This window comes from Dendrobates tinctorius, unplaced genomic scaffold, assembly GCF_039654945.1.
Source record: "Dendrobates tinctorius isolate UK_male_01 unplaced genomic scaffold, ASM3965494v1 ptg000254l, whole genome shotgun sequence".
NCBI lineage: Eukaryota > Metazoa > Chordata > Amphibia > Anura > Dendrobatidae > Dendrobates > Dendrobates tinctorius.
The window spans coordinates 5,374,718-5,401,748 of NW_027361921.1; the positions used below are offsets into that span (position 1 = coordinate 5,374,718).

The window sequence follows — 27,031 nt, forward strand, 5'->3', positions numbered from 1 at the left end:
GTCCTCCATGCTAATGCTTGCAACGTGATGCCCGCGTTCTCCACCACAATGTGATAACACACTCCGGGATCGCCTTTGCTGGGGTCAAAGGTCACGTGTGTTCAGCATGAAACTCAGGCGCAGAGCTGGGATTCGGGTATAACTGACACTGGGTCAGGTTTATTAACGGTGAAAGCAATGCATAAAGGAAATAAAACAAATCCTTGCCTGTACGGCACTAACTAAACAAGGTACAACCTAACTACCAACTGGCGGGCTTCTCCCGTCCAGCCAAACCACAGTTGCACTGGGCACTGCTTTCACTCACGTGTCTCTCACAAAGACAGGCTCTCTGTGTTCCCAGGCTGAGACACTCACACAACCACCTGGCATCCTTTTATATCCGCCTCCCATTATTCATTAGTAACCAGGTGCGATACTGTAATGATGTATAGTAGGTTTCTATGAAGACAGTGGCTAGATGATAGAGTCACAGACACAGGTATACGTGAAAGTAGTTTGTATTAAACAAGCAGCACAGAACAGCACAGGTGCTGGCGGAGCCAGAAAATGACAGCAGTGGTAACAGTAGCAGAACTCAGTCCAGTAGATAGCAAGTTGTACACCAGCACTATGTAGATGTAAGCAGACACAGTCTTAAGAATGCAGGCAAGGACAGTCACTTAGCCCTCTCCCTTGCGGGAGGGGAATCTTCGGGCACAGTGCTGTGGCAGAGAAAGTCACTAGGTAATTGATACTGGATGTATAAAGGTAGCAGGGATAAGTCTCTCAGGTGAAACGCACACAGCAGTCAAGATCTTCAGCGCATACCGTGAGTGCTGTAGTAGCGGTGAGCGGTGGAGGCAGAGCTGGAAGGAGCCTTCAGGCAGACACCGTCAGAAGGTCCAGGCGGCGGCAGTTAGGCAGCAGGTAATCCAGGTGGATTCAGCAGGAAGGAAGGGAGGTAGCACAGCGTGCAACTCCCAGCTAGCAGATCAGGTACAGGATGAGATATACAAGCAAGGTAGTCACGTCCAGGAAAGCTATTTAAACCCGGCGGGCGGGACCAACAGGCGGTGATGTCACAGGAACCAGTATGGCCGAATGAAGCCAGGCTTAAGGGCAACAGTAAGGGCAAAGTCCGGAACACAGCAGAATAGGAACGATGCTTACAGATACTGACCAGACTAGGCCACATAGGAAAGATATCTGGGCGAGATATACCTGCCCTCATCCACTATTCCCACATGATTCTCACACCCCCAAAAAAAGAAATTTCTGAATTGCTGGTTTTTATTCATTCTGCCTCCCAAAAATCGGAATACAAGGCGGTCCAAAAACATCATGTGCCCAAAAATGGTACCAATAAAAACGTCAACTTGTCCTGCAAAAAACAAGACCTCACATGACTCTGTGGGCCAAAATATGGAAAAATTATAGCTCTCAAAATGTGGTGATGCAAAAACTATTTTTTGTAATAAAAAGCGTCTTTTAGTGTGTGATAGCTGCCAAACATAAAAACCAGCTATAAATAGTAATTCAAACCCCCCCTTTATCACTCCTTTAGTTAGGGAAAAATAATAAAATGAAAAAAGTATTTATTTCCATGTTCCCATTAGGGTTAGGACTAGGGTTAGGGTTGGGGTGAAAGTTAGGGTTGGGGCTAAAGTTAGGGTTAAGGTTGAGGCTAAAGTTAGTGTTAGGGTTGTGGCTAAAGTTAGGATTACGGTTACGGTTGGGATTAGGGTTAGGGTTGGATTATGGTTATGGTTGGGATTAGGGTTAGGTGTGTGTTGGGGTTAGGGTTGGAGTTAGAATTGGGGGGTTTCCACTGTTTAGGCACATAAGGGGCTCTCCAAATGTGACATGGCGTCTGATCTCAATTCCAGCCAATTCTGCATTTAAAAGTCAAACGGCACTCCTTCCCTTCCAAGCGCTGCCATGCGCCCAAACAGTGGCTTGCCCCCACATATAGGGGATCAGCATACTCAATTGCACAATCACTTTTGGAGTCCAATTTCTTCTGTTACCCTTGGGGAAATAAATAATTGGGGACAGAAAGTTTATTTTTGTGAAAATTATTATTTTTTATTTTTACGGCTCTACATTATAAACTTTTGTGAAGCACTTGGGGGTTCAAAGTGCTCACCACACATCTAGATAAGTTCCTTACAGGGACTACTTTCCAAAATGGTATCACTTTTGGGGGGTTTCCACTGTTTAGGCACATCAGGGGCTCTCCAAACGTGACATGGCGTCCGATCTCAATTCCAGCCAATTTTGCATTGAAAAGTCAAATGGCGCTCCTTCCGTTCCGAGCTCTGCAATGCGACCAAACAGTGGTTTACCTGCATATATGAGATATCAGTGTACTCAGTAGAAATTGTACAACAACTTTTGGGGTCCACTTTCTCCTGTTACCCTTGGTAAAATAAAACAAATTGGATCTGAATTAAATATTTTGTGAAAAAAGTTAAATGTTCATTGTTTTCAACATTCCAAAAATTCCTGTGAAGCACCTAAAGGGTTAATAAACTTTTTGAATGTGGTTTTGAGTACCTTGAGGGGTGCAGTTTTTAGAATGGTGTCACTTTTGGGTATATTCTATCATATAGACCCCTCAAAGTGACTTCAAATGTGATGTGGTCCTTAACCCCTTTCCTTCATTGGACGTAATATTCCATCCATGTGCCCTGGGCCCTAATTACCATGGACGGAATATTACGTCATAGCGATAAGCGGCGCCCACGTGGTGAGCGCCGCTTATCGCGGCCGGGTGTCAGCTAATTATCATAGCTGACACCCGGCACAATGTGTCAAGGGCGGTCACGGACCGCCCCCGACACGTTAACCCCTTGTACACCGCGATCAAACACGATTGCGGTGTACCGGGGGTTACAGGGAAGCATCGGCAGGGAGGGGGCTCCCTCCGTGCTTCCCTGAGCCCCCCACAGCAGCGCAATGTGCAGCACTGCTGCGGGGGTCTCCTTTCCTGCAGGTCCCCGGATCCAATATGGTGGCGGGGACCTCCGGGGGCCTGTAGGGAGCTGGCTTCCTCAGTGCCTGCAAAGCGCAGGCAAGGAGGAAACCTGCACACTGCCTGTGACAGATTGCTGATCTGTCACAGCGATCTCTGATGTGACAGATCAGCGATCTGTCACAGGACAGTTTTGTCCCCGCTGGGACATTGTAATAAAGTAAAAAAAAAAAAAAAGTTTAAAAATAATTTTAAAAAAATCGCTAAATAAATTCAAGAAAAAAAAAATATTCCCCAATAAATAAATTTTTTGGAAATAAAAAAAAACAAACAATAAAAGTACACATATTTGGTATTGTCGCGTCCGTAACGACCCGCCCTATAAAACTGTCCCATTAGTTAACCCCTTAAGCGAACCCCTTAAAAAATAAAAAACAAAGCAAAAAATGATTTATTATCTAACCACCAAACAAAAAGTGCAATAGCGCGCGACCAAAAAGATGCATATAAATATGCATGGTACCGCTGAAAACGTCATCTTGTCCCGCAAAAAACGAGCTGCCACACAGCATCATCAGCGAAAAAATAAAAAAGTTATAGCTCACAGAATAAAGCGATGCAAAAATAATTATTTTTTATATAAAATTGTTTTCATTGCATAAAAGCGCCAAAACATAAAAAAAGACATAAATGGGGTATCGCTGTAACCGTACTGACCCGAAGAAGAAAACCGCTTTATCAATTTTATCGCACGCGGAACGGCGTAAACGCACCCCCAAAAGAAATTCATGAAACGCTGGTTTTTGCAAATTCTGCGTCCCAAAAAACAAAATAAAAAGTGATGAAAAAATGTCACGTGCCCGAAAATGGTACCAATAAAAACGTCAACTGGTCCCGCAAAAAATAAGACCTCACATGACTCGGTGGGTCAAAATATGGACAAATCATAGCTCTCAATATGTGGTGATGCAAAAACTATTTTTACAATAAAAAGCGTCTTTTAGCGTGTGACAGCTGCCAAATATAAATACCACCATAAATAGTAAATCAAACCCCCCGTTATCACCCCCTTAGTTAGGGAAAAATAATAAAATTAAAAAAATGTATTTATTTCCATTTTTCCATTAGGGTTAGGGCTAGGGCTAGGGTTAGGGCTAGGGTTAGGGTTAGGGGTGTGTTGGGGTTAGGGTTGGAGTTATAATTGGGGAGTTTCCACTGTTTGGGCACATCAGGTGCTCTCCAAATGCAACATGGCGTCTGATCTCAATTCCAGCCAATTCTGCGTTGAAAAAGTCAAATGGTGGTCGTTCCCTTCCAAGCTCTGCCATGCGCCCAAACATATGCTACTCAGCCTACTCAGGACAATTTGCAAAACAACTTTTGGGGGCCAATTTCTCCTGTTGCCCTTAGGTAAATAAAAAATTGGGGGCAAAAATATCATTTTTGTGGAAAAAAAAATGATTTTTTTATTTTCACGCCCGGGCGTTATAAACTTCTGTGAAGCCCTTGGGGGTTCAAAGTGCTCACCACACATCTAGATAAGTTCCTTGGGGGGTCTAGTTTCCAAAATGCTGTCATTTGTGGGGGGATTCCACTGTTTTGGTACATCAGGGGCTTTCCAAACGCGACATGGTGTCCGATCTCAATTCCAGCCAAAATCGTCAAATGGCGCTGCTTCCCTTCCGAGCTCTGCCATGCGCCCAAATAGTGGTATACCCCCACATATGGGGTATCAGCGTACTCAGGACAAATTGCACAATAACTTTTAGGGTCCTGTTCCCCTTGGGAAAATAAAAATTGGGGGTGAAAAGATCATTTTGTGGAAAAAATATGATTTTTTAATTGTACCGCTGAATGTTATAAACTTCTGTGAAGCCTTTGTGGGTTCAAAGTTCTCACCACATATCTAGATAAGTTCCTTGGGAGGTCTAGTTTCCAAAATGGGGTCACTTTTGGGGAGTTTCCACTGTTTAGGTACATCAGGGGCTCTCCAAACGTGACATGGCGTCCGATCTGAATTCCAGCCAATTTTGCATTGTAAAAGTCAAATGGCGCTCCTTCCCTTCTGAGCTCTGCCATGCGCCGAAACAATGGTTCCACCCCACATATCAGGTATCAGCGTACTCAGGACAAATTGCACAATAATTTTTGCAGTCCAATTTCTCCTGTTACCCTTGGTAAAATAAAAACAATTGAACCTGAAGTATTTTTTTTGTGAAAAAAAGTTAAATGTTCATTTTTTTTTTAAATATTCAAAAAATTCCTGTGAAGCACTTGAAGGGTTAATAAACTCCTTGAATGTGGTTTTGAGCACCTTAAGGGGTGCAGTTATTAGAATGGTGTCACTTTTGGGTATTTTCTATTATATAGACCCCTCAAAGTGGCTTCAAATGTGATGTGGTCCGTAAAAATAAAATGGTGTTGCAAAATTGAGAAGTCGCTGGTCAACTTTTAACCCTTATAACTTCCTAACAAAAAAAAAAATTTGGTTCCAAAATTGTGCTGATGTAAAGTAAATATGTGGGAAATGTTACTTAAGTTTTTTGTGTGCCATATCTCTGTGATTTAAGGGGATAAAAATTCAAAGGTGGAAAATTGCGAAATTTTTAAAATTTTCGCCAAATTTCCATTTTTTTTTACAAATAAACGCAATTTATATGAATGAAATTTCACCACTAACATGAAGTACAATATGTCACGAGAAAACAATGTCAGAATCACCAGGATCCATGGAAGCGTTCCAGAGTTATGGCCTCATAAAAGGACAGTGGTCAGAATTGTAAAAATTGGCCCGGGAGTTAACGTGCAAACCACCCTTGGTAGTGAAGGGGTTAAAAAAATGGTTTTGTAAATATTGATGTAAAAATGAGAAATCACTGGTCAACTTTTAACCCTTATAACTTCCTAACAAAATCAAATTTTGGTTCCAAAATTGTGCTGATGTAAAGTAGACATATGGGAAATGTTACTTATTAAGTATTTTGTGTGACATATCTCTGTGATTTAAAGGCATGAAAATTCAAATTTGAAAAATTGCTAAATTTTCACCAAATTTCTATTTTTTTCACAAATAAATGCAAGTTATATGAATGAAATTTTACCACTAACATGAAGTACAATATGTCATGAGAAAATAATGACAGAATCACCAGGATCCATCAAAGCGTTCCAGAGTTATTACCTCATAAAAGGACAGTGGTCAGAATTGTAAAAATTGGCCTGGTCATTAACATGCAAGCCACCCTTGGGGGTAAAGGGGTTAACAGTTAAAAAAACACAATGCAAAGGTTATATGAATATTGGGATGCCTATTGAACCTAATAGTGACAACAGAGGTGCAGTAAAACAGCAATCTGCCACAAGAACATGATAAAAGTGTCTACAAAAAACATCCAAATCTCAATGAAAAATAAATACCTTATCAGATGAATAAAGGAGATCAATGACATCAGTAAACGTAAATCCATCATTGTACAAATGACACTGTAGAGCTGTATTTCTCAGAACGATACAAGCAAGAGTACAGGCCACTTCAACCTGTCCATATGAATGAATGGATAAATAACATACAGTAGGTCAAAATTGACTTCTTTAGTACAAAACAGAAACAATCAAAAAATATTGATAACTAACATGATTGTCTACCTTAATTTTCAAAGAGCTGTGAGATTTTAGAAGGTGAATGAGAGTACTGAGCGCTTGCTCCTCAACTATTTTTTCCTGGGTAACTGGATTACTCATCAGTGCTATACCTTTAGAAAACAAACAAAAGAACAAAATATAGAAATTATAGCCACATTTATGCATATAGTATCTAAAAGCTAATATACAAGATCAAGGAGCACAGGAAGACTCTGAGGTGATAGGCTCCCATATCTTTACTAATAAATAAGGTAAATTATATGCAAAATATTTAATGTAAAAGTGGTTGTCCGGAACGGTTATATTAATGGCGTAGCGTCTGGATAGGTCAAAAATATGTGATATGTGGGGGTGCAACATCTAACACCTACACTGATAGCTGTTCAGAGTGAGAGCGGCATCTGGCTCTGCTGAGTGGCGGAGCTGCATAGCTCTGTCATCTTAATAGTTGCCAGGTATTGCACATTCTTATTTTCTTCAATCAATAGAGGGTGGTTATGTAATACCCGGTCACATCCACTATTCAGTTGACAGAGCTATGCTCTGCTGACCCCTCAGTAAAATGAATAGTCCCAAGATCTGTTTCTCAGATGGTGCATGGAATGAAGCAGGCAGCCAGTCCTGTTATTTGGTCCTGCAAAGAAGTTATACCCAGCACTCATCCAAAGGATCCAAAAATGTAAAATCATAGGCTCCAATTCATCAAGATCAGCGTTGTTCATGAATGTGATGAATGGTGGTCACCACGCTGTCGTCTCACCCCAGCTCTACCCACTTTGTCCGAGCTGCACAAAAATGGAGTGAGAAAGTCAAAAGTCACAAAATTTTAGAGTAGCCTCAAGTTTTGCCTAAATTTTGTGACTTTCAAAACTTTTTACACTAGAATACTGGAATAAAGCTTTCATGAATGGAGCTAATAGTTTTATTCAAACAGATTTACAATCCCCACAAAAAAAACTATGTAGAGACCAGTACGCATTCCAAATCTTAGTCGGTGAATTCTTAATCATAACTGAAAAGTTTGTCCGAACCTTCCAACTAAAAACACCTCATTCACTAAGGCCATGTGCACATGCTCAGTATTTGGTCAGAATTTTACATCAGTATTTGTGGGTCAAAACCAGGAGCCGGTGATAAATATAGAATTGGTGACGTGTTTCTATTATACTATTCCTCTGATTGTTTCACTTCTGATTTTTGGCTTATAAATACTTTTGTAAAATACTGACCAACTACTAATCATGTGCACATGGCCAAAGGGTGTGTCAATTCAATAAGTGACTGTATTACATATTGGCAATGTATCCATAAAAATTGGATGAAATACTTTGGCTCCATAGGACATCCGATTTATTTTTATTTTTTATGAACCCATAGACTTGAATGGGTGAGTCTCATCCGACGTATGGAGGAAGCTGGTGCATGCTGCAAGTTTTTCACAAGCAGATTCTGTCAGTGAAATAAATCGCTCATCTGCACTGCTCCTTTGAATAATATTGGTAAGAAGGACCGAAAATACGAGTGTGTGAATGAGCCCTCATAAAGCCAATATAACACATCGACTAAAAAAAACACCGGATTGTAACAATATTATATATAATTAAGCAACAAAGTTGTGATGCAAAAAACAGAGTGTTAGTAGCACAATAATAATCCTTCTAATAATTTACAATATTAGGTTTCATTCCCACTTGCGATGCAATTGGACGACTGTAATCCGATAAAAAAAAATCGTATTCAAGTCGCCCCAATGTTAACCTATGGGGCAGTTCACATCTGCGATTATGTTTTTCTTGATTCAGCATGTGAAAAAAATCACACGCACCCATATAAGTCTATGGGTCCGTGTGGAACATCACACTGCACTCAGATCACCTGAGGGGAATGGTTCATTCATAGAACAAGCCCTTACAACATGCATATGTTCTCAGAGAAATTGTGCAGCAAGGCAAAGAATTCTCAAATTTATGATCCTTTTGTAAATCAAAGACCACCAAAAACAGACACCCACATCCTTGGAAATGCATACGTAAATAAAACAGACAAGGAAGCTGCTCTTACAGGTGACGAAAAATGCCCTCATGACTAGAGTTGAGCGATACCGTCCGATACTTCAAAGTATCGTATCGGATGGTATCGGCCGATCTTTAAAAAAGTATCGGTATCGCCGATTCCGATACCGGAAGTCCCATTCAAGTCTATGGGACTTCCGGTATCGGAATAAGAAAAACCCTTTCCTGCCCTTGTACAGCCTCTCTGGGGTCTGTACGGGCCTTTCGGGGGGCTGTGCCGGCCTGCCAGGGGGTCTGTGCAGGCTCCGGTGGTCTGTGCCGGCCTGCCGGTGGTCTGTGCAGGCTCCAGGGGGCTGTGCCGGCCTGCCGGGGGGCTGTGCAGGCTCCGGGGGGCTGTGCCGGCCTGCCGGGGGGCTGTGCCGGCCTGCCGGGGGGCTGTGCAGGCATCGTCCGATGGGACTACAAGTCCCATCGGGCGATGCCTGCTACCATGACAGTGATTGACACATTAGCCAATGATGGGACAGTAGTAGTCCCATCATCCGGCTAATGTGTTAAATGTAAAAAAAAAAAAAAAAAAAAAAATTACATGCTACATACATACAACATGCATACTACATACATGCTACATTCATACTACATACTACATACATGCTACATTCATACTACATAAATACTACATGCAACATACATACTACATATATACTACATGCATGCTACATACATACTGCATGCTACATACATACCACATATATACTACATACATACTACATGCATGCTACATGCTACATACATAACACATATATACTACATGCATGCTACATACTACATGCTACATACATACTACATACATGCTACATACATACTACATGCATGCTACATACATACCACATACATAACACATATATACTACATGCATGCTACATACATACTACATGCTACATACATACCATATACATACTACATGCATGCTACATACATACTACATGCTACATACATACTACATATATACTACATACATACTACATACATACTACATGCATGCTACATACATACCACATACATAACACATATATACTACATGCATGCTACATACATACTACATGCTACATACATACCATATACATACTACATGCATGCTACATACATACTACATGCATGCTACATACATACTACATGCTACATACATACTACATATATACTACATGCATGCTACATACATACTACATGCTACATACATACTACATATATACTACATGCATGCTGCATACATACTACATGCTACATACATACTACATATATACTACATGCATGCTACATACATACTACATGCATGCTACATACATACTACATGCTACATACATACCACATACATACTACATATATACTACATGCATGCTACATACATACTGCATGCTACATGCATGCTACATACATACTACATACATACTACATGCTACATACATACCACATATATACTACATACATACAATACATTCATACAATACATACATAGACATACAGTACATATAACATAGAGTAACATACTTACCAATACTTGTCACATTGTTCCCCGAAGCCATTGTCTTTTCCGGAATAAATATTAACATAACAAACCACAAAAATACTCACCCACGATCCGAAGCAGTCCACGAGTGTGTCCCACGACGATCTTGGGTAGAGAACGGCAGCATCAGCTGTTGCTGCCGTTCTCTACGAGCTGCAGAAATCCAATGACGGAAGGTAGGTATCCTTCCGCACTGTATTCCTCCGCCACTTAAAAAAAAAAAAAGTCCCTAGTCTCACTTTATGCCATTGCTGTGTGGGAAATTCCCACGCAGCAATGGCATAAAGTGAGACTAGGGACTTTTTTTTTTTTTAAGTGGCGGAGGAATACAGTGCGGAAGGATACCTACCTTCCGTCATTGGATTCCTGCAGCCCGTAGAGAACGGCAGCATCATCTGATGCTGCAGTTCTCTACCCAAGATCGTCGTGGGACACACTCGTGGACTGCTTCGGATCGTGGGTGAGTATTTTTGTGGTTTGTTATGTTAATATTTATTCCGGAAAAGACAATGGCTTCGGGGAACAATGTGACAAGTATTGGTAAGTATGTTACTCTATGTTATATGTACTGTATGTCTATGTATGTATTGTATGAATGTATTGTATGTATGTAGTATATATGTGGTATGTATGTAGCATGTAGTATGTATGTAGTATGTATGTAGCATGCATGTAGCATGCAGTATGTATGTAGCATGCATGTAGTATATATGTAGTATGTATGTAGCATGCATGTAGTATATATGTAGCATGTATGTAGTATGTATGTGGTATGTATGTAGCATGTAGTATGTATGTAGCATGCATGTAGTATATATGTAGTATGTATGTAGCATGTAGTATGTATGTAGTATGTATGTGGTATGTATGTAGCATGTAGTATGTATGTAGCATGCATGTAGTATATATGTAGTATGTATGTAGCATGTAGTATGTATGTAGTATGTATGTAGTATGTATGTGGTATGTATGTAGCATGTAGTATGTATGTAGCATGCATGTAGTATATATGTAGTATGTAGTATGTATGTAGTATGTATGTAGCATGTAGTATGTATGTAGCATGCATGTAGTATGTATGTAGCATGCATGTAGTATGTATGTAGTATGTATGTAGTATGTATGTAGCATGCAGTATGTAGTATGTATGTAGTATATATGTAGTATGTATGTAGCATGTAGTATGTATGTAGCATGCATGTAGTATGTATGTAGCATATATGTAGTATGTATGTAGCATGCATGTAGTATGTATGTAGTATGTATGTAGTATGTATGTAGCATGCAGTATGTATGTAGCATGTATGTAGTATGTATGTAGTATATATGTAGTATGTATGTAGCATGCATGTAGTATGTATGTAGCATGTAGTATGTATGTAGCATGTATGTAGTATGTATGTAGTATATATGTAGTATGTATGTAGCATGTAGTATGTATGTAGCATGCATGTAGTATGTATGTAGCATGCATGTAGTATGTATGTAGTATTTTTTTTTTTTTTTTTTTAACATTTAACACATTAGCCGGATGATGGGACTACTACTGTCCCATCATTGGCTAATGTGTCAATCACTGTCATGGTAGCAGGCATCGCCCGATGGGACTTGTAGTCCCATCGGACGATGCTTGCACAGACCCCCGGACATCAGCACAGCCCCCCGGCAGGCCGGCACAGCCCCCCGGCAGGCCGGTACAGACCCCCACAGGGTGCACAGACCACCGGCAGGCCGGCACAGCCCCCCGGCAGGCCGGTACAGACCCTGGGCAGTCCACACAGCCCCCCGGCAGGCCGGCACAGCCCCCCGGCAGGCCGGCAGAGACCCCCCGGAAGGCCCGAAATGACGGCGCATCATGATGCGCACACACCGCGCATCATGATGACGTCAGGCCGTCAATCAACTGAACTTCCGATTCCGATGCCGAATTCCGATATTGAAAAAATATCGGAAGTCGGTATCGGAATTCCGATACAGCAAGTATCGGCCGATACCCGATACTTGCGGTATCGGAATGCTCAACACTACTCATGACGTAATTGCTGCTGTTACAAAGAAGCCTCAAGAACACCCTGTTGTTTTGCATCCTTTTCAGGACCACATAAAGGCACAGAAGAAGGCTGGCGACTCATCCTTATTCAATTCCCTGGAGTTTCTGTCCATTGAAAAAGTGGAGTGTCTGTACTACAAAAGAGTTAATGACAAGTTGTTGCCTTACATCCCCACAACAGTGATCATCCCCACAACCCATTTTGTGGGACAAGTTATGACCCACCTTTGTGCTCTGCTGGGGAATCAGCAGCAGGTTCATGATCCCTATCATCTGCAGTCTTCAGGAATGGTAGTATCATAGAATTATAGAATGTTAGAGTTGGAAGGGACCTCAAGGGTCATTGTGTCAAACCCCCTGCTGAATGCAGCACAGGATTCACTAAACCATCTCAGACAAATGTCTGTCCAGCCTCTGCTTGAAGACTTCCATTGAAGGAGAACTCACCACCTCTCGTGGCAGCCTGTTCCACTCATTGATCACCCTCACTGTGAAAAAGTTTATTCAAATCTGTATCTTCTCCCTTTCCGCTTCATTCCATTGCTTCTTGTGTTTCCATGTGTAAATGAGAATAAAGATGATCTCTCTACACTGTGACATCCCTTCAGATACTTTTAGACAGGTATTAAGTCTCCGCTTAGCCTTCTTTTTTGCAAGCTAAAAATTCCCAGATCCTTTAACTGTTCCTCATGGCACATACTTTGCAGTCCACTCACCATCATAGTAGGTCTTTTTTTTTTTTTAAATATGGTGCCCAGAAGTGTACACTGTATTCCAGACAAGGCCTGACCAAGGAGGAGTAAAGGGGATAATTATTTCATGTGATCTAGAGTCTGTGCTTCTATTAATAAATCCTAGAACTGTGTTTGCCTTTTTTGCTGCTGCATCACACTGTTGACTCATGTTGAGCCTGTGATCTATTAGTATACTGAGGTCTTTCTCACACGTGCTGTTGCTTGGTTCAATTTCTCCTATTCGGTAGAAGTAATTTTCGTTTTTCTTCCAAAGATGTAGAATCTTACATTTCTCCTTGTGAAATAACATTCTATTAGTTGCTGATCATTGTTCAAGATTATCTAGATCCTTTTGAGTCCTTTCTATGTCTTCTCTAGTGATAGCTATCCCTCCTAGCTTTCCATCATCTGTAAATATGATTAGTTTTTACCTTCAGTTCCCTTATCTAGATCATTTATAAAAATGTTGATCACTGGGGCCAGAACAGAGCCTTGTGGTTCCCCACTTGAAACACTCCTTCAAATGAATTTGCAACCATTTATCCCCACTCTTTGAGTACGATCACTGTGCCAGTTAGGCTGGGTTCACACGTAGCGAAACTCTCGTGGAAATTACGAGAATTACGGAATTTCATTCCACGGGAAAATCGCATTTTAAATTCCCGCGATTTTCCCGCGGAAAAACTAGCATTTTGCAAGCGTAATTAGCTTGCAGAATTGCTAGCGTTTTCTATCTGGAGCATCGCTTTGAGAACTGATTGACAGGTTGGTCACACTCGTCAAACATAGTGTTTGACGAGTGTGACCAACTTTTTACTATTAAGGCCGCCTTTGCGGCCTCAATAGTAGAATATAGAATGTAAAAAATAATAATAAAAAATATATTGTTATTCTCACCTTCCGACGTCCCGCGCAGCCTTCCTGCCTCTCTCCACGCTCCCGGTCCCAGTGATCCTTTGCGACAATTACCGCAATGACGTCTGTTCACGCGGGATCGCGACGTCTCGCAGTCATTCGTGATGATGTCCCACGAATGACCGCGAGACTTCGCGATCCCGCGAGAACGGACGTCATCGCTCGCAAAGGCTTACTGGGACCGGGAGCGTGGAGAGAGGCGGGAAGGCTGCGCGGGATGTCGGAAGGTGAGAATAACAATATCTTTTATTTTAAATTCTATTTTTTACAGGGATATGGTACCCAAAGCCCAGAGGACAGTCTCCTCTCCCCCGGACCGTGGGTACCATCCGCAAATGTTCTACTTACTTTTCGCATGGTGTGCACAGCCACATGCAGAAAGTAAGCAGAACAATGCATTCCTATGTGTGCGGGATCGCCGCGATTCCGCAAAATTAATAAGCATGCTGCGTTTTTTACCGCAAAGCGATTCCTCTGCGATAAAAACCGCAGCATTAGCACAGCATTGCGGAATCTCATAGGAATGCATGGGATGCTTATTTTTCACGTTTTCGCAGCAAAATCGCGCGGTTAAAACCGCCGCGGAAACGTGAAAAAAACGCCACGTGTGAACTCAGCCTTATGAATCTACCTAACCATAGCCTTGTCAATCCCATACTTGGTCATTTTTTCAATAAGGATTGTATGAGATACTTTATCAAATGCTTTGCTGATGTCAAGATATACTATATCTACAGCATTTGCCTGATCCTGCCAATCAGATATTTAATTATAGAAGGAAATTAGATTAATTTGGCATGACTTGTTTGCTACAAACCCATTCTGGCTCTGGTTAGTTACTATATTTTTATCCAAGTGTTTACATGCATGGTGTTTACTAATTTGTTCGAAGACCTTTCCTGGTATAGAAGTAAGGCTCACTGGTCTGTAATTTCCTGGCTCCATCTTCTTTCCTTTTTTGAATATATAGACATTTGTCATTTTCCAATCTTCTGGGACTTCTCCTGTTCTCCAGGATTTTTCAAAGATTCTGGCTAGTGGTTCTGCAATTTCCACTGCTACCTCTTTCAGTTCCTTAGCGTCTAATTCATGTGAACCAGGAGATTTAAATTCATTTAAATTAACTAAGTGTCCTCTTACTATCTCTCTGTTTATTAATAGTGTGGACTCTTTTATTCCTTCAATGGCACGGTGAAAATCAGTTGATTTGCTTTCTTAGAGAACAGAGATGCAAAACAGGAATTTAAAAGATTGGTCTTCTCAACATCATTTTTGACCACTTCATCCTTTTCATCCTGTAAAAAGCGCATAGCATATTTGACTTTTCTTTTGCTTTTAACATACCCCCAAAATTCTCTTTTTTTACTGCTTTCGGTCTCCCTTGCAAGCCTCACTTCATTACTGGCTTTAGCTCTTCTAATGCTTGCCCTGCATTCCCTATAAACAGCTTTATATTCTTCTTTAGATATGCCCCCCCTTTCCATTTAATATACATGTGATGACTCCTGGAGTGGACCCTCTGGGTCATGGCATCAACCCTCCCAGGGCGAGGTGACCTAGTGAGGACCACCCCCTATACAGGGAGTGTCAGGGGCAAGCCCAAGGGGGTAAGGTACTATGACTGCTAGCACCAGGTGGCCGACTCACAGGAGACACAAGTGAGTGTGTCTGTAGGAACATGCAAAGCGTTGGCACAGGGACAGGCAGGGTACAGGACGGTGCGGAACGAGTATATGGGAGTGCGCTAGATACAGGACAGTGCAAGGCGGGTACACTAGAGCATGTATGGCGTGCACACAGAAGAACGCCTGGGTGTGAGCAAAGCAGGGCGCGTGCAAAGGAGCACGTCAGAGTACAGAGTTAGACAGTGTGCGCAGAGAAGCACGCCACAGCGCAAGGCTAGGCAAGAGGTGCGCCAGGAGGCACAACAGAGCACAGAGCAGAGCATTTACCGAGAGGCACGACTGAACATAGTGCAGCAGCAGAGCACTAGGTTGAGTACAGGATCGGAGCACCAGGCAGAAGACAGGAACAGGGCATGTGCCAGGGGGCACGACAGAGCACAAAGTGGAATACAAGAACAGAGCATGTGCCAGGAGGCACGACAGAGCACAAGGCAGGGGACCCGAATACAGCGCACAGTCAGGCAAGGACAAGGCAGACCAAGCCAGGAAGCACAACAATAATCAGGCACCTCCCATAGGAAGAGGTAGCCTGATATAGCACATGAGCGCTAGGACTTCCGAGTCAGGTTCTCCAATACCATAAAGAGGACATGACCGGAGGCAGAGAAGAGAAGAGCGCGCGTGTGCAGACATGGTACTAAGTAGCAGAAGTGCGCGTGCGCACCCGACGGGTCCCCCGGAGGGGCCGCGGCACCAGAAGAGGTGACATCGGGCCCAAGGTCCCGCCTCCAGGTGAGAGTGACGTGACAAGTGGTGTGACAATACATTTCCTTTTTTCATTTTAACAAGTGATTAAGTAGAAGAAAAAGACGCGCACTCTTACTATTTAGATAGGTGCTGACTGAGCGTGGAAAATCCACAAATAAGTCACTAAATAGACAGTCGCACTCAAAAAAGACTTGGTCTTATTGAAGAATCTTTGTAATTTTTGTAATTTTTATTTTTTGTTTTTCAATTCAACAAATAGTGTAACACAGCAATAAATCCCAGAAGTGTACTTTATATGGTTACGTTTCGACCTAACCATAGGTCTTTTTCAAACCATACTCAGACAGAAGTTTCAGAGTGGGAGATAAGTAAATTAATTCCAGAGTCCCTGTTAGGGGCTGGTGGCTTGTGGGAAGCAGGGAAATGTGGTGAACTATGGTTAGGTCGAAACGTAACCATATAAAGTACACTTCTGGGATTTATTGTGGTGTTACACTATTTGTTGAATTGAAAAACAAAAAATAAAAATTACAAAGATTCTTCAATAAGACCAAGTCTTTTTTGAGTGCAACTGTCTATTTAGTGACTAAGTTCTGTGTTTATGCATCCTGGTTTCTTTAAATGCTTCCAATTCTTCCTTCTTTTCAGGATTGTTTCCGATTATGCAGTGAGAATTTCATTGAGCAAAATCTCCCAACCTTCTTGGACATTTCGGTCCTTTAGAATATCCAGCCATTGGACTTTTCCTACCCTCTTTGAGTCCAGTAAAATATTCCTTTCTAAAGTCTAATGTTAAAGTCTGAGTCCTCGCTGGTCTTCATCCTCTTGTAATCCAAAATTTGAGGATAGCATGATCGCTGCCCCCTAAATTCCCAGCCATCTTTACTTCCTCAACCATTTCCTCCCTGTTGCTAAGAATTAGGTCCAATATTGAAGATCCTCTGGTTCTGTCTTCTACCTTTTGAGAGATAAAGTTGTCAGCAAAAGAAGATAAGAATTTTCTGGGCTCATTACTTTTGCCTGAGAGAGATTCCAAACAAATATCTGTATAGTTAAAATCTCCCATCATCAATATGTTGTATTTTTTTTTTTTTTTTGAGAACAGAAACATCTGATGTAAAAAAAAGTTTATCCATATCCTTCAGTCTGTCCATGTGGCCTTTAGTAAACAACTACAATAGTGTCCTTTCTATTCTGCTCTCCTTGTGTTCATACCCAAACAGTTTCTACAGAGCTACAAGTTTCTGAAGCTTTGATCTCTGTGAAGATATATGTTTTCCTAACATACAATGCAACACCTCCTCTCATCTTGTTAATCCTGTTTCTAATAAATAAGATGTAGCCTTCAAGGAAGCCTAGCAAGGAAGTCCATCATACAGGCAATCCACTACATGGTCAAGAAACCCAAAACGTTCCTCATGACACAATCAACGTAGCCAGTTGTTCATCTGTAGAATCCTGTTCAATCTCCTTGGACCATGTCCATCCACTGGAAGGATGGATGAGAAGACAACCAGCCCTCCCAGTTCTTTTGTCTTTCTGACATAGGCCTTCAATGTCTCTCGATATAGTTTCCAGAGACTATATAAAGCGCATAAAGTCAAAATTGCCCAAATTGTTTCAGGAAAAAGGCAATCATTGGGTTAATCATTTATCGCTAGTCTGTTAGCCATTCGTGCTGTAGCATCCAAGTCCACCGGGATATCCTCATTTGAACTAATGACTGGGAGACAGATGCCTCTTAAGTTGCTCAGTGACATTGTATTTTCTAGTCCAGAACAAGCTGTAGTACAGATATATCAGTGGTTATAACAAATACAGCAGCACATTAGGCACCTTCATCACTATGCTGCTTTTTAAATGGCAAAGAGTTGTGCAGATCCTACTGAATAATCCCATGAGCTTAAATGTATTAAAGGAGCTCAGGTGGTGGTTAAAAATTTTAGAAATACAGGACCGTGGGAAGCTAATTGGAAAGGTCCCTTTGATGTTACTGAAATAATTGGTCCCACAGTTTTAGAAGTGCGTAGGGTTAACAAACCAATGGACAAAGGTATTAATATTGATCAGTGCAGACTTCTTACTGAGATTTCTGGTAAGGACTGATACTTTACCTTTTTTTTCTCCCTGGGTCAGCCGAAGATTTTCATATTTGACTCCCTTGACCATGAATCTACCGGTTGATCTGGAGATAGTGTTTCACACTATACAGTGGGACTTTGATAGTGTGATAGAAAGATCCAGAAAATCAGGAAACCAAAGAATAAGACGAAAAAGAGAAGACATGGATCAAAAGACTTAACTACTGTATTATGGGACTAATTACTTTGAGACTAATATTTAATGCATTTTTTATTATGTTTTTGCTTTTTTTCAAGGATTTTTGCCCCTTCAGAGTGCAGTAGGTCATTTCTTTGCATATCCCCTACTATGGACCCTTATTATTGAATGAGTTGTGTTTGATTGCCTCTTCCATGTGTTTTGTAAACAACACCTAAACTACTTGTATCACTTCCAATCTTGAGTTAATCATCAAATCCCTCTTAGTAGTCGTTATAACAGAATTGGAGGGAGATTTGTTTCTTCCAGGATTCATAGTCCTAGGAGATCTAGCCCTACTGCAGCCAGATCAAGTTCAGACAGTCCAAGGAAAAAGTGTCTCACAAGTGTATGAAACTATGAATTCCCTTGATAATTCTGTTTACAAAAATTCGCCCGTGCATATTTCAGCCCTGTAAGTTGTACACTGGATAAAGTAAAAGAGGGGGACACGTAAGAGAATGAACAGTCCTAATATTCTGAATAGCCATGTTGGACCTAGCAGTCATCTTGGACAAACTTTAACCTCTTCAAGACCGCCCACAGTAGATAAACGTTGGCGCTTGCTGGGCTTTGTGCAGCGCCGACGTTTATCTACTGTCGGCGGTTTTGTGCCCCCCGGGACCCCCACATACCTTCCAACGCGGGGATCTCGGTGCGCAATGCATGCTGGGACCCCCGACGTCATCGAGACCTGATTTGTTCAGGTCCCGATGACTTCAGCGTCACAGCAGCCAATGGGAGCGATCGCTGGGAAAGCTGCTTGTTTCCCGGCGATCTCCCTCATTGTAACGCGGCTTCTCCCTCTGATCTAACACTGACAGCTGATCAGAGGTGAAGCAGCGTTATTGTGTGACTAGATCGCTGCCTGGTACAGATGATCGCTGCCTGGCACAGCTGTGCCAGGCAGCGATCTTGTCACACAGTAACGCTGCTTCACCTCTGATCATCTGTCATTGTGAGATCAGAGGAGAAGTCGCGTTATTATGTGCCAGGCAGCGATTTTGTCACATAGTAACGCTGCTTCTCCTCTGATCTCACACTGACAGATGATCAGAGGTGAAGTGGCGTTACTGTGAGTCAGATCGCAGGGCAGCGATCTTGTGACAAAAATTAAAAAAAAAGTAAAAAAAAAAAATGCAAGGGTTAGGGTTAGGGCTAGGGCTAGGGTTAGGGTTAGGGCTAGGGTTAGGGCTAGGGCTAGGGCTGGGATTAAGGTTATGGGTGTGTTGGTGTTAGGTTTGTGGTTAGGGTTATGGTTAGGGCTGAGATTAGGGTTAGGGGTGTGTTGGGGTTAGGGTTGGAATTAGAATTGGGGGTTTCCACTGTTTAGGTACATCAGGGGCTCTGTAAATGCAATATGACGCCCGCAGACCATTCCATCAAAGTCTGCATTTCAGAACGTCACTACTTCCCTTCCGAGCCCCACCGTGTGCCCAAACAGTAGTTTTCTCCCACATATGGGGTACCAGCGTACTCAGGACAAATTGGACAACAACTCTTAGGGTCCAATTTCTCCCGTTACCCTTGTGAAAATAAAAATTGGGGGCTAAAAGATCATTTTTGTGGAAAAAAAATGATTTTTTTATTTTCACGCCTCTACATTATAAACTTTACTGAAACACTTGGGGGTTCAAAGTGCTCACCACACATCTATATAAGTTCCTTGGGGGATCTAGTTTCCAAAATGGGGTCACTTGTGGGGGGTTTCCACTGTTTAGGTACATCAGGGGCTCTGCAAACGCGACATGACACCCACAGACCATTCCATCAAAGTCTGCATTTCAGAACGTCACTACTTCCCTTCCGAGCCCCACCGTGTGCCCAAACAGTAGTTTTCTCCAACATATGGCATACCAGCATACTCAGGACAAATTGGACAACAACTCTTAGGGTCCAATTTCTCCTGTTACCCTTGTGAAAATAAAAATTGGGGGCTAAAAGATCATTTTTGTGGAAAAAAAATGATTTTTTTATTTTCACGCCTCTACATTATAAACTTTACTGAAACACTTGGGGGTTCAAAGTGCTCACCACACATCTATATAAGTTCCTTGGGGGGTCTAGTTTCCAAAATGGGGTCACTTGTGGGGGGTTACCACTGTTTAGGTACATCAGGGGCTCTGCAAACGCGACATGACACCCGCAGACCATTCAATCAAAGTCTGCATTTCAGAACGTCACTACTTCCCTTCCGAGCCCCACCGTGTGCCCAAACAGTAGTTTTCTCCAACATATGGCGTACCAGCGTACTCAGGACAAATTGGACAACAACTCTTAGGGTCCAATTTCTCCTGTTACCCTTGTGAAAATAAAAATTGGGGGCTAAAAGATCATTTTTGTGGAAAAAAAAATGATTTTTTTATTTTCACGCCTCTACATTATAAACTTTACTGAAACACTTGGGGGTTCAAAGTGCTCACCACACATCTATATAAGTTCCTTGGGGGGTCTAGTTTCCAAAATGGGGTCACTTGTGGGGGGTTGCCACTGTTTAGGTACATTAGGGGCTCTGCAAACGCGACATGACACCCGCAGACCATTCCATCAAAGTCTGCATTTCAGAACGTCACTACTTCCCTTCCGAGCCCCACCGTGTGCCCAAACAGTAGTTTTCTCCAACATATGGCATACCAGCGTACTCAGGACAAATTGGACAACAACTCTTAGGGTCCAATTTCTCCTGTTACCCTTGTGAAAATAAAAATTGGGGGCTAAAAGATCATTTTTGTGGAAAAAAAATGATTTTTTTATTTTCACGCCTCTACATTATAAACTTTACTGAAACACTTGGGGGTTCAAAGTGCTCACCACACATCTATATAAGTTCCTTGGGGGGTCTAGTTTCCAAAATGGGGTCACTTGTGTGGGGTTTCCACTGTTTAGGTACATCAGGGGCTCTGCAAACGCGACATGACACCCACAGACAATTCCATCAAAGTCTGCATTTCAGAACGTCACTACTTCCCTTCCGAGCCCCACCGTGTGCCCAAACAGTAGTTTTCTCCAACATATGGCGCACCAGCATACTCAGGACAAATTGGACAACAACTCTTAGGGTCCAATTTCTCCTGTTACCCTTGTGAAAATAAAAATTGGGGGCTAAAAGATCATTTTTGTGGAAAAAAATGATTTTTTTATTTTCACGCCTCTACATTATAAACTTTACTGAAACACTTGGGGGTTCAAAGTGCTCACCACACATCTATATAAGTTCCTTGGGGGGTCTAGTTTCCAAAATGGGGTCACTTGTGGGGGGTTGCCACTGTTTAGGTACATTAGGGGCTCTGCAAACGCGACATGACACCCGCAGACCATTCCATCAAAGTCTGCATTTCAGAACGTCACTACTTCCCTTCCGAGCCCCACCGTGTGCCCAAACAGTAGTTTTCTCCAACATATGGCGTACCAGCGTACTCAGGACAAATTGGACAACAACTCTTAGGGTCCAATTTCTCCTGTTACCCTTGTGAAAATAAAAATTGGGGGCTAAAAGATCATTTTTGTGGAAAAAAAATGATTTTTTTTTTTATTTTCACGGCTCTACATTATAAACTTTACTGAAACACTTGGGGGTTCAAAGTGCTCACCACACATCTAGATAAGTCCCTTGGGGGGGTCTAATTTCCAAAATGGGGTCACTTGTGGGGGGTTTCCACTGTTTAGGTACATCAGGGGCTCTCCAAATGCGACATGGCATCCGATCTCAATTCCATCCAATTCTGCATTGAAAAAGTCAAACGGCACTCCTTCCGTTCTGAGCTCTGCCGTGTGCTCAAACAGTGGTTTACCCCCACATACGGGGTATTGGCGTATTCGGGAGAAATTGCACAAAAAATTTAGTGGTTCATTTTCTCTTTTTACACTTGTGAAAATAAAAAAAAATGGTTTTGAAGTAAAATGTTTGTGAAAAAAAGTTAAATGTTTATTTTTTCCTTCCATATTCCATTCATTCATGTGAAGCACCTGAAGGGTTAATAAACTTCTTGAATGTGGTTTTGAGTAAATTGAGAGGTGCAGTTTTTAGAATGGTGTCAATTTTGGGTATTTTCTGTCATATTGACCCCCCAAACTCACTTCAAATGTGAGGTGGTCCCTAAAAAAAATGGTGTTGCAAATTTTGTTGTAAAAATGAGAAATTGCTGGTCAACTTTTAACCCTTATAACTTCCTAAAAAAAAAAAAATTATGTTTCCAAAATTGTGCAGATGTAAAGTAGACATGTGGGAAATGTTATTTATTAACTATTTTGTGCGATATCACTCTCTGATTTAAGGGCATAAAAATTAAAAGTTTGAAAATTGCAAAATTTTCTAAATTTTTGCCAAATTTTGATTTTTTTAACAAATAAGTGCAGATCATATCTAAAAATTTTTACCACCATCATGAAGTACAATATGTCACGAGAAAACAATGTCAGAATCAGCAGGATCCGTTGAAGCGTTCTAGAGTTATGACCTCATAAAGTGACACTGGTCAGAATTGAAAAAATTGGCCCGGTCACGAAGGCAAAAACAGGCTTGGGTGCGAAGGGGTTAATCAACTAGTTTTACATCAAATGAGATGCAGTTCTGAGAGCTTAACCCAAAATGGAGATATATAATGACATTGGATGTCATTTATCTCGACTTCTCTAAAGCATTTGACACTGTCCCACATAAAAGATTGGTAAGTAAGATGAGAAAGCTTGGGTTAGGGGAAAATGTGTGTAGATGGGTAGGTAGCTGGCTTAGTGATAGAAAACAAAGAGTGGTTATTAATGGTGCATACTCAGATTGGGCCAGGGTTACTAGTGGGGTACCACAGGGTTCTGTATTGGGCCCCTTCTATTTAATATATTTATTAATGATCTAGTGGATGGCTTACACAGTAAAATATCAGTATTTGCAGATGATACAAAACTATGTAAGGTAGTTAACACAAAGGAGGACAGTTTGCAACTACAGACAGATTTGAGTAAATTGGAGAATTGGGCTGAAATATGGCAAATGAGGTTTAACACAGATAAGTGTAAGGTTATGCGCATGGGAAGGAGAAACAGATGCTACAATTACTTACTAAATGGGAAACTGCTGGGGAAATCAGACATGGAAAAAGACTTAGGCATCTTAGTCAATAAGAAGCTACATTGGAGTGCCCAGTGTCAGGCAGCTGCCACCAAAGCAAATAGGGTCATGGGATGCATTAGAAGAGGTCTGGGGACACGAGATGAAAACATAATTCTCCCTCTGTACAAATCACTCGTTAGACCACACTTGGAGTATTGTGTGCAAATTTGGACGCCGGTGCTCAAGAAAGACATTACTGAACTTGAAAGGGTTCAAAGGCAGGCTACTAAAATGATAAATGGAGTTGGTTTACTACAATACCCAGAAAGGTTATCAAAATTAGGCCTATTAACTCTAGAAAAGAGAAGACTTAGGGGAGACCTAATATATATGTACAACTATATCAGAGGGCAATACCGAGATCTCTCCAATGAACTGTTTGTACCAAGGACTGTGACAAGAACAAGGGCGCATTCTCTTCGTTTGGAGGAAAGACAATTTCTGCACCAGCATAGAAGAGGGTTATTCACGGTAAGAGCAGTGAGGCTCTGGAATTCTCTTCCTGAGGAAGTGGTGATGGCCAACTCACTGACTGAATTTAAGAAAGGAATGGATGCTTTTCTTGTGAGTAACAGTATAGAAGGTTACGAATAACATAATATTATAGGTAGATGGTTGACCCAGCTTAGGGGAAGGAATTTTTTTCCCTATGGAGAAAATTGGCTTCCACTCTGTGGGTTTTTTGCCTTCCCCAGGATCAACAATGCAGAACAGCTGCACTAAAAATAGGCTGAACTAGATGGACATAAGGTCTTCCTTCAGCCTTCAAAACTATGTTACTATGTTACTATTAGTATACCCTTTGTATACCAGACCAATGCCCAAACCCCATAACCTCCTTATCCAACATCACTGAAGGGGAGATTGCTCATCTTCTCTCCAAATCACACCTCACCTCTTGTGCACTCGACCCCATCCCATCCCACCTCTTCCCCATCCTCGCCACCACTCTTATCCCATCCCTAACTCACCTCTTCAACCCATCACTTACATCCAATACCTTCCCTTCTGCTTTCAAACATGCCACAATCACGCCTATCCTTAAAAAGCCAACTCTCGATCCAACAGTCAAGTCCAGCTATCGCCCAATATCGCTACTCCCAATCGCTCCTAAACTCCTGGAACAGCATGTCCACGCTGACCTTTCCTCCCACCTCTCATCTAACTTGCTCTTTGACAATCTACAATCTGGTTTCCGTCCCAATCATTCCACTGAGTCAGCCCTGACCAAAATTACCAACGACCTATTTACAGCCAAAGCTAATGGACAATACTCTATACTCCTCCTTCTAGACCTGTCCTCTGCTTTCGACACAGTTGACCACTGCCTCCTACTACAGATCCTCTCCTCCTTTGGCATCAAAGACCTCGCTGTTATGAGTTCATTTTCTCCTTCACCTCTGATGTCTGATGAACTCCCTCTGCTGGTGAAAGGAGGTAGTGAAATTGATCTGGATGGGAAGAACCTGTCATCTGAACAGGTGGAGTGTGATTGGACATCCGGAATTTCTGAGTGGATATAAGGCAGCCGACTCCCTGCTGGGTTGCTGGTGATCCTTTCTGCTCTGAGCTCTGGCATCCAGTTTAGTTCCTGTCTACTAAAAGCTAAGTTTTTGCTCTGCTATTTTTCCATGAGATTTTGTCTGTTTACTTAGTGTTTGTGTTCAGCCTTCCCTGGTTGGGACGGGCTGGACTCCATTTTTGTCTCTGATCAGTTGATCTCTTTGCTCTGTCTTCAGAATATACCTGAGTGCTGATATAGAGATTTTGAAGTCTAGTGACTTCAGGGCCTTTTCTATCAGACGTGTTGGACATTATTTTTGTCAGGGTTTTTTTGCGTGATTGCAGCCAGCATCTTTTCTGTCCTTTCCTATCTAGTTAGTTGGGCCCCATCATTTGCTCAGCCTGTCTTTCTGTCTGCGTTTGTGTTTTCATCTGTTTTTCAGCGACAATACATGTTGGGGGCTGTCTATTGCTTTGGGGTCTGCTCTGGGGCAGTTTAGATTTCCCCTTTCTTTCTTTAGGCTTATGTAGCTCTCCGGCTGTGACGAGGGGTCTAGGGCACCGTAGAAACCCCCCACGGCTACTGTTAGTTGTGGTGAATAGGATTAGGGGTCTGCAATCCGCTAGCTACCAACCTCTCCGGTTTTCTGGACTTAGCTTGTGTTTTTGTTTTTTCCTCCTCCGGTGACTCATTCATAACACCTCGCCCTATCCTGGACATCCTCATAACTTTCCAACCGCACATTCAGCGTCTCCCACACTACCTCCTCATCCCACCCTCTCTCTGTTGGAGTCCCCCAAGGCTCTGTTCTAGGACCCCTACTCTTCTCAATCTATACACTTGGCCTGGGGCAACTCATAAAGTCCCATGGATTCCAGTACCACCTTTATGCCGATGATACTCAGATCTACCTCTGGCCCAGACGTCATCTCTCTGCTGTCCAGAATCCCAGAGTGTCTATCAGCCATATCCTCCTTCTTCTCCTCTCACTTCCTCAAACTCAATGTGGACAAATCTGAACTGATCATCTTTCCCCCATCTCACAGATCTTGCTTACCCGACCTATCTATAACAATTGACGACATCACGCTTTTCCCCATAACAAAAGGTCCGCTGTCTCGGAGTAACCCTTGACTCTGCCCTGTCCTTCAAACCACACATCCAAGCTCTCTCCACCTCCTGTCGCCTCCAGCTCAAAAATATTTCCAAAATCTGTCCCTTCCTCAACCCTCATTCTACTAAAATGCTTGTACATGCCCTCATCATTTCTCGCCTAAACTACTGCAACATCCTTTTCTGTGGCCTCCCTGCTAACACCCTCACACCTCTCCAGTCCACCCTTAACTCTGCCGCCCGACTAATTCATCTCTCTCCTCGCTACTCCTCTGCTTCTCCCCTCTGCAAATCTCTTCACTGGCTCCCATTCCCTCTCCTCCACACTTATTCGCTCCTCACTCAACCGCCTCCAAGACTTCTCCCGAAAAGCATCCATCCTTTGGAATTCTTTGCCCCAACACGTCCAACTATCAACCACAATCGGATCCTTCAGACGGAACCTGAAAACCCATCGCTTCAATAAAGCTTACAGCCGGTAATGATCCCCGCTGCCTCCTCACCACTACTGGAGCTACCGCCTTACCATCACTGGAGCTGCTGCAACCCCCCAACCTACTGTCTCCTTCCCCACCATCCTGTAGAATGTAAGCCCAAAAGGGCAGGATCCTCTCTCCCCTGTATATAAGTCTGTGATTGTTAGTTTGTTTACTGTAAGTGATATCTGTACTTTGTATGTTACCCCTTCTCATGTACAGCACCATGGAATCAATGGTGCT

At 42.2% G+C, this 27,031-nt stretch overlaps 1 protein-coding gene across 1 annotated transcript in view; it reads right to left on the minus strand.

The window, feature by feature from the left end:
• The window catches only part of ANKAR (ankyrin and armadillo repeat containing), a 623,401-nt gene that overhangs the window by 208,057 nt on the left and 388,313 nt on the right, over positions 1–27,031 (minus strand). Inside the window, exons 17-18 of the mRNA XM_073558116.1 lie at positions 6,602–6,708; positions 6,374–6,493 (exon numbers count right to left, since the gene is read on the minus strand). Of these exons, the coding sequence (XP_073414217.1) occupies positions 6,374–6,493; positions 6,602–6,708 (227 nt within the window). The remainder of the gene's footprint in view (positions 1–6,373; positions 6,494–6,601; positions 6,709–27,031) is intronic.